At 36.3% G+C, this 11,319-nt stretch overlaps 1 protein-coding gene across 3 annotated transcripts in view; it reads left to right on the plus strand.

The window, feature by feature from the left end:
• The window catches only part of LOC146003728 (sialin), a 138,832-nt gene that overhangs the window by 105,169 nt on the left and 22,344 nt on the right, over positions 1-11,319 (plus strand). For all 3 annotated transcript variants that reach the window (XM_083142123.1, XM_083142124.1, XM_083142122.1), the window contains exons 7-8: positions 6,916-7,065; positions 8,350-8,482. In XM_083142123.1, coding sequence (XP_082998249.1) covers positions 6,916-7,065; positions 8,350-8,482 — 283 coding nt within the window. The remainder of the gene's footprint in view (positions 1-6,915; positions 7,066-8,349; positions 8,483-11,319) is intronic.

An 11,319-nucleotide genomic window follows, 5' to 3' on the forward strand; every position in this document is an offset into this window, starting at 1 on the left:
ATTCCCCAAAGCTATTTTGGTCTACCAATTCAACAAATGTTATATTTTCAAGATCTCCAAAACGTATTTCCAGTTGCACAGTCAGTGTGTCCAATATTTCGTAGCTTAAGGATCTGAGAGCCACGAAGTCTTGTCCACTTACATTTATTTTACTGCAAATCATCTTAGAGTTTCCAACACAATTTCACAGTATTATATTTTTATAACATAAATACACTATGTGACACACACACAAACACACGCGCAGATGCACTTGAAGTAAATTAACATTCAACAATGCTGCGCGTGAACGATGGACACACTTTGCACGAGAAGAAGCACAACAGGTTTGGTTCTGAGGCTAGCCGCTTTTACCCAGCAAATAGGCGGGCCCTTCCCCTTCCCCTCCCCTCCCAGTACACAGAGCTCACGCTGTAGCTGCCTTTTAAACGTGAGGCTTTTCGTCAAAAGCCTCAGAGTTCGGCCTCAGAGTTCGGCCCGAACGGGCTCTCTCTTTCTGGCCTGCCTGACGAGATATATGGAAGGATCGGCGGAACCAAATGTTCGGATTACATAGTTTAATTCGTTTTAACGAACTTTGATTGTTACAGGGTATAAGAACATTTTAATTTCAACATTTTTTTGGGTAGGCTAAGCCTCAAAAGCCTCATAGGAGCTTCGCCACTGATAAATATCTGATATGTATAAAAGTAACAAATGCATTCCTTTTCACATATTTATCAATATACATATTTAAATATTTAGTAATTTATTTTCATATGTTATAAAATATGTATAACATATGTATGTAACAGTTTGGCTGAAAAGTTCGTAGGCTGACTCATAGATGGCGTTACTAGAATTAAATCCATGTGATTTTTACGTAGTACTAACCTTCAAAAGATACGTGTATAAATTTCACAGCTGCCGGATAATTAGTTCGTGAGATATAGCATTGTGAGTGAAGTAGCTTTTGTTATTGTGAAAAAATGGATAAAAAAGAATTTCGTGTGTTAATAAAGCATTGCTTTTTGGCGAAAAAAAATACTGTTGAAGCCAAGGCTTGGCTTGATAAACATTATTCGGACTCTGCACCAGGAAAATCAACCGTTGAGAAGTGGTTTGCTAAATTTAAACGAGGCGAAATGAGCATCGAAGACGATGCACGCAGTGGACGCCCCAAAGAGGCTGTTACCGACGAAAACATCAAAAAAGTCCACAAAATAATTTTAAATGATCTTAAAGTGAAGTTGATCGAGATAGCTGAGACTTTAAAAATATCAAAGGAACGTGTTGGACATAATGTGCATGAATATTTGAACATGCGAAAGCTGTGTGCAAAATGGGTGCCGCGCATGCTCACAATCGATCAAAAGCAACAACGTTTTGATGATTCGGAGCAATGTTTAGCGATATTCAACCGTAATAAACACGAATTTTTCCATCGATATATTACAATAAATGAAACATGGCTCCATAACTACACTCCAGAGTCCAATCGACAGTCAGCCGAGTGGACTGCACGTGATGAACCGAATCCAAAGCGTGGAAAGACGCAACAGTCGGCTGGCAAGGTTATGGCATCAGTATTCTGGGATGCGCATGGTATTATATTCATCGATTACCTCAAAAAGAGCCAGACCATCAACAGCGATTATTACATAGCGTTGTTGGAGCGTTTAAAGGATGAAATCACGAAAAAACGGCCCCATTTGAAGAAGAAAAAAGTGCTGTTTCATCAAGACAATGCACCGTGTCACAAATCAATAAAAACGATGGCAAAATTATATGAATTAGACTACGAATTGCTTCCCCATCCACCATATTTTCCAGATCTGGCCCCCAGTGACTTTTTCCTGTTTGCAGACCTTAAAAGAATGCTCGCTGGAAAGAAATTTAGCACTGATGAAGAGGTAATCGCCGAAACTGAGGCCTATTTTGAGGCTAAAGAGAAATCGTACTATAAAAATGGCATCGAAAAATTGTATGACCGCTATAATCATTTTATCGCTCTCGAAGGCAACTATATTGAATAATAAAATCGAATTTTGTCAAAAAAATATTTTTTACTATGTTAGCCTACGAACTTTTCAGCCCAACTGTTATGTACTTGGTTGTGCGTGAAAATTAAGATCTACCTCCCAGCATCAGCCTCCAATGATTTCGCACCCTGGCGATAGCTAACAATAATAGACAATTCTATAACAAAACATTAGGGCTGAGCTGATACCGATGCTAATGTATCGATATTAGAAAGTATCGGTTTAAATTTATTTACCAGTTCATTTTGCATTTTGGGGGATCCACAAAAATGCAGTGCAATGCTTTTGCAGTCTAAGTAATCCGGAATTTATGCAAAATTTGAAGTTTCTGTTTATTTTGCAGTAGTTTTGTGTGAAAAACTTGATTTTATGATTTCCTATTTTAATATTTTGATGTAATTCTTGAATTTCTTATTGCATCAAACTGGTAAATTGATGTATATAATTGGAGTGGAATACTTATACTCTAATATTAATCAGTATTTTGAACAACTTTTAATTATTACAAAAACTGATCTTGAAAGAAAATTGTTTGAATTATATTGGTTGTTTCGGTATGTTATAAATAGGCCTGAGCCGATGAATTTTTTTCACCAATACCATTTGATACCAAAGATTTTGAGTAGCTTGAGCAGTTAAGAGAAACAACTCATTTGTCAAGATTTGTCCTTTTCAAAAGTTCGTTCACCCTTCCTTGTGACAGATTGGGGTCTCACACAAGAATTCCATGTACATTTCTGAAAATGATGCACCCTCCTGAGAAGCAGATGACAAGATCAAATGCAGGGCTAAAGTAAAAGTGCTGCACCCAAATGTGACATTGAAGGCACTACCATTCCTTTGTTTTGCAAGGAAATCGTTGAGAGAATACACGAGTCAGTTGCATTGCATTTTATGTCCCATTCTTTAAGGAATAAATTGTTTACTACTAACATACTGTTACTATGGAAAAACGAAATGCTAATGTTTCAAGGAATAGAGTAGCATTTAGTGTCCGCTACTGCATGAACGTAAGCCACATACGTAGGTAGAGTGAGGCTACCATTCCCTTAATTTTGAGCATTCGAGCGTGGAGTTTTCACATAATGATGAGATTTTTGTTATATATTTATTTTTCTCTCTCTCTCACCTATTGTATTGATTGATAGCTTAATACAGGCTGCTTCAAAATGATGTGAACGATTTCAACTCCTTATATTTTTTATATTTTTCATCCAAATTGCTTTAAATTTTACATGTAATTCCTAAAACTGTCCAAGTTTTTTTGATAAAAATTTGAACACAGTATCTCACAAATGTTCTATGTGAGCCCCCTTTGTTACACTGCATACATCAATTCGGTAATCCAATTCCACCCAGACCCGTTTCAACATGTCTGCATCAACAGTTTGCACTGCAGCAGTAATGCGCTTTTTCAGTTCATTGACATCTGCAGGTAGAGGAGGTTTGTACACAATGTGTTTTAGATGTCCCCACAGAAAAAAAATTACAGAGGGTTAAATCCGGGGATGTTGGTGGCCAACATAGTAACTGTTGATCATTTTGAGTAGATCACCTAATCCAGCGGTCTGGCAGTCTGTTATTAAGGTAATTTGTAGTACGCATGTGTAGGAATGTTTGTCCAGTCACAGTCCAGTCACAGTTTCTTCGTGAAAGAAGTACGGACCGTACACTTTGGTAGATGAAATGGTGCAAAACACATTAGCCTTTGGTGAATCACGCATAACTTCAACGATTTGACGAGGATTCTCAGTCCCCCAGATGCGAACATTTTGCTTGTTCACTCTTCCTGTCACATGGAACGTAGCCTCATCACTGAAATAAAGTTTGTCAATAAAATCATCATCACCACTGCATACCTCTAGAAATGACTCACAAAAATTTTTGCGGGACGTGTGATCATTAGGTGTTAAATGTTGTAACAACTGCACTCGATACGGTTACATCTTCAAACGCCTACACACTACGTGCCAAACAGCTGCTCAAGGCATTGTTAACTCTTGACTCACTTTCCTTGTAGACTTTTGGGGGCTGCGTTGAAAACTAGCTCGAACTCTCTCGACCTCTGCCTCAGACGTGGACGGTCTACCGGACGATTTTCCTTTGCAAAAGCATCCCGTTGTCTTGAATTTATCATACCACTTACGTATGGAGTTCTTGGATGGTGGTTCTTTACGAAATTTCGTACGAACCTCACGCTGAACACTAACAACAGACCGACAAATGTGAAACTGTAGGACGCAAAAAGCTTTCTCTGCACCACAGGCAGCCATCTTGGAACTTATCACCCTGCCACCTAGTGAAGAAATTTGGAACTACTACGATCATTGCAAACAAAACTCGAGGATATGGTTGACAGTATTTACATAGAACTTTAATTGTTGATAAAGTTTTATCGCTCCTGGAACGGTTTCTTATCGTTCAAACCATTCCTCCTTTGCATTTTATAGCTCTGAATTTTAATTACCTTCAACTTCATGTGCCTTTTTATATATTATGTTTTAATGTTTAAAATATAAATATCACAATTTCGATTCCAGATACGGCATTTATTAAAATTTAATACATTCTCCTCAGCGTCAATCACCAGATTTCGTCTGGTTACCTAATCGCAACGTAAATCACTTACTTGCTAAATAGAGACAAAAGTTAAAGGTTGTTTACATTAATGTAAAACTGATTGTCATTTTTCATTAAATAACGATGCAGTTTTGCGAATTTTGTGTATAATTATGATTAATCACGCAGAATCCTTATAGCCCTCCCCCTTTAGGAAATAATCACATTCTACATTCAGTTATATTACAATACGGTTCAACATTCATGCAGGTTTAATATCCACCTAGGCAGCTCGATTGCAGGTTTATTCGTTGTTTTACTAGATGCAGCGCTAGACTCTGTCCTTCTAAAGTCAGCTGAGCTTACAGTTTCAACGTATCATATTACGCAGTCCAGGGAGTCTGGTATTGCAGCTGGTAATGTGAATTGTCAGGTTCTTAGCCTTTCGCTCTTTGCGAGAATTTGATGACTTAGATTGAACCACCCCACGATTGACTCTGAAAACAACAATTAAAACTCGCCACAAGAAGGGGAAGTTTGCCTCGCACCTCCACCACATGTAAAGACCAAGAGGGGAATCGAAGATAGGCTATGTGACAGCCTTTAGCCACTCGCTTGCTAAGCGAGAGGAACGTTGCTAGAGAAAGGGCATAGCTCTGAAGAGCAACGTCGACACTCAAACTGCAAGGAGACTAGCTCCGTGAAATAAGAACACACGGACATATATTTAAAAACACTACCTTTGGCTGAACAGTCAGGGTGAGGAAAGGCATAAGGAATGTTCGTTACCTGAAGTTCTGTGGCGATCTCTTCTCCGCTTGTCCTCGTTGCGATATAGCCCTACTCTGTAAGAAAACGGATGAGAGTGTAACTCCGGGCTCCAAACTCTGTACTTTCGTAGACCGGTATTCTAAACGATAACTTTAACTTCCTGATCTTTTCTTTGCTCCTTTTTCTAAACTTATGATGCCTGTGGAGCTCTCTCGCGATAACCGGATTCAACGTAAACTGAAAACAACTAGAAACGGAGTTCTTTTGTAACTACTTCATCTGACGGAAAACGGAAGACAACTAAGAAAGAGATTTTCTCACGCGACCTATTTAAATGAAATTCGAACTGTCGGCTGTTAGGATGGTTGCCTCGTTTGCATCCTTTGGCAACGGCAATTCTGAGGGAAAATGCTGATTCCTGATTTCATTTTCTAATGCAATGTCAGCGGAGTTTTCCCAACTTCGCTGAAGGTCGCTGTCGCGATGAGCTTTTAAGAAGCTCTTTTTCAATGATTCAGCGGGACCCTTTTTATAACATGATTAGCTTATTTATTTACGATGCCCGGGTTCTAGGTTCGACTCACGCCTGCATTGTGATACAGCATATAACTGCCTGGGGGTCAACGCTACATGGAAATAAAATATACACCATTCATTGCCAATTCTTGCTCCCAAACTCATGGGCTAAGAACGTGACTTGCTCAAAACCAGCATTATTATCATGCTAGGCTCATTCCAGAGTCCCTGGGAAAGGGATGAATGTTGCTTTGGGAGGGACTTTTGTGGATTTTCTTCTTGTGTTCTACCCTTCTGTGTGACTGCTGCCCGATGCTGACACTGCAGTGACTTGTTTTTATTGCAAATGACAGAGAATAATAGTTAGCACAGCACATACAGAGCTGTCAAATGAGCATTAAACATATGACTGTATTTGTGTATATTTTTATGTCATTTTCCTTCCTCTCCAGGTTAATCCAAACGATAAGAATGTTGTTTACAATTGTATTTATTTTGCATTCCTTGTGCAAGCTGTACGCTATATGCACTACATAAATTTTATTTTACACACCATAACTTTCCCTCTCCTCAAAGACATGTATAATGAAATTGAGGATCATGAAATGAAACAGGGACACTTGTAATAATCCACCCATTATTTTTGTGTATCTGCAACACTTTAACTATGCTTGCAACATTTCAAAAACTTATTTTTCTTCTTTTTTTTTGCATCCTCTGGGAATAGAAAGAAGTTCACATAAAATGCCACTGGACATTTTAAGTGATATAATGCTATATGAGAATAATTTGAGAGTGTTTAATATCATTAATAGAATGTCATGTGATGAGTTTAGTGATTTAGTAACTAGCCTTTGTTATTTTAAACGAATTATACAAGTATCGGTATCGGCATCGGTATCAGTTGGAATCGGTTAAGGTATCGGTATCAGCAAATGGTGGTATCGGCTCAGGCCTAGTTATAAATGCAAAAATGAAATTCTAAAATTATATTATGTAAGGAATAAGGTGTGATCATTCAATGACAAGCTAATTTTGACTTTTTCAGCCTTTGAGGGTTCCTTGGCGTAAAATTTTGACGGCTCCATGTGTCTGGGCCATTATTGTTGTCCACGCAACCAGCGTTTTTGGATATTTCACTGTAATAACTCAAGGACCTACCTTTATGAAGAGTATTCTCAGGTTCAACATTAAAGAGGTAAGACTCACAAACGCATTAAACTTTATTTTAATGAAAATTCAATTGAAACTTTACATAGAACTTAGCTTTTGTTCATAATAAATCTTGAGTAAACATGAGACTACAGTTTAAAGTTTGATCTGAACATATGGTTACCAGGTCACTATAAGGGAAATGTAAGACTTCCTATCCTAAAATGTAGGACACAAATCATTCACAGTAAATAGTATACATTACTAGAACATGTTTGTAAATAATGTAAAAATTGACAGATTTTCAGTTTTCAAAAAAATAATGATTTTGTTATAGGATTTCTTAGATACAAAATTCCCAAACTTGTTATCAATAATAAACTATACATTTGTTACCACACGTGTTTTCAGTCATATTTCTCGGAGAAGCCAATTTTTCTTAAAATTTCAGATTTAGTCAATATATACATACTGAATTATACTTAACCACTACCAAACCTTTAACAGACTCTGTGAGAAAATTTCTTTCTTTAATCACTACATTGTGCTGACATTAATGAAAATACTATCTCAAAATTTGTATTATTACCTGGAATGACAAACAAATATTCAGCAATTAACATAACTTGAAATAATATGAAATATAGTGGTTTCAGAAGTTTCATTTGGCTGATTTATGGTTCAATAACTTTGTCCTGTATCAGTGTTTGTTCTGCCACCACTATTGTTGCAGTGTCTGAATCAAAATTAATTTCACTATTAGGTGTAGGAGTGCAGACCACAGAATTTTAATAAGTCATAAATCTATGGTTAGGACATATTAATTTGGAATTTATTGATATTGGTCATTATAGGTTATATTCTGTTGCAGAGTGGTTAGCAGTGGCACAGCGTGCTATCATCTCCAAAAGTGGCAGAAATGCGAAGTAAAAATAAACCAAATTAATCAGTCATTATAGCCATAGTGGTATTTGATTTATCACTAAAATTGCAAAAGAATTTTGCAGTATTTCTGTAAAATAGCTTGTTAGTCCATCTCTCTTTTAAACGTGTCAAACCTAGTATAAGGGTACCATATGATGCTGCAGTGTTAAAATTTTGCAGATACCAATAGCATAAAATTTGTCATTACAGATGAATTTTGCCTCAGATAAAAATAACTACAGTGAAATCCTGATTCCATTTTTTCTTGGCTTACATTTCCCTGCTTTATACATGTAGTATTATTTTCTGACCTATTTTATTAACCTATTTTCTTACTCTACCTTGTAAATATGCATGCACATTGTATATAATTTATTGTTTCACAGAATATTTCAATATCTTACAGAATGGCTTACTATCCAGTTTACCGTACCTAGGGAAGTATATCTTTGCAGTATCTACAAGCCATCTAGCTGATTTTTTGAGAAGCTCTGGGAAACTAAGCACTACAGTCACTAGGAAATTATTCACTGCTTTTGGTGAGGAATCTCTGAGCTTTATAATTACAAAATTATTACCCATTTCATTAGATGCTGATAGTGAACCCAAAGCTGCCTTCTGCTGGGGCATGATCTGAAAAATTCTCACTTGATATCATTTAGCCCATGAATCAAACTGAGCATTTTTCAATGTAAAAGGCTTGTAAGTTGACTCTACCGGAATCAGTTTATAGAAACACTACAAGCATTTTCAAAATTATGAAATAATTATTTTAAATTACCATTATTCTATAACTGAATACATGGAAGTGACTCTTACATAATACAAAATGTAGAAATCTTTACATAACATAGTAAAATAATATATTTAACTTGTAAATTTAAATTTTAAAGAACTCTGTAGTAGGCTGTAGTGTTTTATATCATTCCATGTCACTCGTTCTTATGTGATTTTGCAATAATACCTGAGTAAGGCCAAATTTTTGGTAATGTATTTTGTATTTTTATCAGTAGCGTAGCATCCTAGTATGCCCATATGCCCGGCGTTCCCTGATTTAAAATTTTAAAAATGCGTAAATGCTGTAAATATAAAGTAAAACGTGACTAATTATATACATGTTTGAGCATTATGGCATTATAAAAGCTATTTTTCGCAATCCGTCTACAACACTCCACTAACAGCTCTCCTTGTAGCATTTCTCTAATGTCTTTGCTCTCCAGGACGCTGGCTAGGTTTGGCGTACAGGACTATGCCTTCCTGGAGGCAGAGAGGAGGAGGGAAAGCTTGTGGCTTGGATCTCTACAGCACGGGCGAAATGCTCTCGCCATACGCGGGCATACGGAGCACCTGATTGGTTCTAGGGGCCATGTGACCTTTCCTGCCTTCCGATGCAGAAGTAGAATTCCTATCCAGTTTTTCGCGCTCGTTCCTCTGCTCGTGCTGTGTGATGCTACAATATGCAATATTGACTGACATATCTTTAATGACCACTGCATTGTGTAATTTATCACAAGAACAGTGAAGTGCATTAAAAACTAAAAGAACAAAAAAGTTTTTGTCAAACAAGTTGATAAAGTCCTCGTGGTAGAAGTTCAGCCTGTGGCTGCTCTACCACCTAACCCACAAAACTATTTATTGAAAAAATATTTTTCGTTAGTATCTAACTGCCTAATATTGTGCCAGTGGAAATGTTTAGCATTTGTTTCAAAACTCTTAACATCGTATGATCTCTTGACAAAATTATTTTAAAATGTTTATCAGCATTCTCAAGATACAATAAACAGTGGTCTGAAACTCTGAATTACTACTAATAGGCACTGTTACGTCAGTAGAGTGTACGATTGTTGGATCATCCACCCACCTTCGTGTCAGAGTGTTTTGCACAGCACGCTAAGACGCCAGAGGTTTCCAGTTCGAATCCCGGTCTACGCATGTTTGTTCTTTCTGGGTGTCTCTTCATCAACTTCATCAATATCATCACTCATATTCATATTTGCGATTAGCCAAAAGTGATAGAAATCGAAGTAAAATAAACCAAATCAATCAATAGTTGTATCTATGTTGTATCATCTACAACAATGAAGTCTACTGTTGTTCTAGAGGCACTTGTGATTCAGGTAGGTTTTTTAATTACTTGCGTCATGCCGAAAGGTTTCCTTGATTATAAAATACTGTTTTGCTACACATGTGTTACGTGTGGAGCAAAATACTTCGAATGGTGTATGGTGTTTCTGACTTGAGCAATCTAATTAAAAATGGTATAAAACACCAGTGCTCCAAGCACTTATTGCACACTGAGTCATCTTATTTTCTAGATAAAAAAGCATGGATCATGTTTTATCGGAACCCGGCTGACTTAATGTAATAAACACAATGAGATTGTGATTTTAAATAGACAATACATATGTCGGCTAATTCCATACGTAAACTCTTAAGCAAAAAAAAAAAAAAAAAAAAAGGCCTACCTTTCCTTCGAACTTGGCGTTCCCATCCGAAATGCTCATGCTACGCCACTGATTTTTATATATGTAAGATGTAGTATTGTATTGTAATTTATTATCATGTACTTTTTTTGTACACAAGGTAGTGAGTGCTTGGATGCAAATAAACCAAACTAAACTAATGATAATTCTGGGGATAAGATATAAAACAAACCCCACTTAGGTTATGAAATGTAATTATCAATTTAAACAAAATTATATGTGAGAATTTTCAATCAGTTTGTTGAATTTCTCACTGAGCCCCCAGCAATGAAATCATTGATTGATTGAATTGAACATTCTGGGTGCGTCAGCACTTAAGCTATTTTGCACCCATTACACTTATATGCGGCCAAGCTCCTATAATAACTAAAATAAAATAAACATGTCTGAAGACTAAAATATTCTTTCTTGAGCTAATGAGGCTGTAAAGGGGCACCCAGCACATATAAAGACAAAACACAGGAAAACAAATAATGTTAAATTGACACATTTTCAGTTTAAAAACCAATAATTTCTAATGATTTCTCAAACTACACATGTTTTCAGCCGTACTTAGAAGAGCCATTTTCATTGTTAAATTTCAGGTTCAGTCAAAATAAAACTCTGAACAGACAAACTCTATGAAATTATACTGAACCAGTACCAAACGTTTTAGACACTATGAGAATTTTTTTTCTCTCATCATTCCATTTAGCTGATATTGATTAAAATAGTTTCTGAACATTTGCATTGTGACCTGGAATGGCAAACAAATCGAAAATTATCATAATTTGAAATCATATGATACATAATTTATTTAACATAACTGGAAATGGTTCAAGAATTTTTTGTTGTTGTTGTTGTTTTTTTAGTTCAACAATTTCTTACTATATGCCCTGATTTACAGTCAAAAT

Source organism: Lepisma saccharinum, chromosome 20 (assembly GCF_977018435.1).
Source record: "Lepisma saccharinum chromosome 20, izLepSacc3.1, whole genome shotgun sequence".
Lineage (NCBI taxonomy): Eukaryota > Metazoa > Arthropoda > Insecta > Zygentoma > Lepismatidae > Lepisma > Lepisma saccharinum.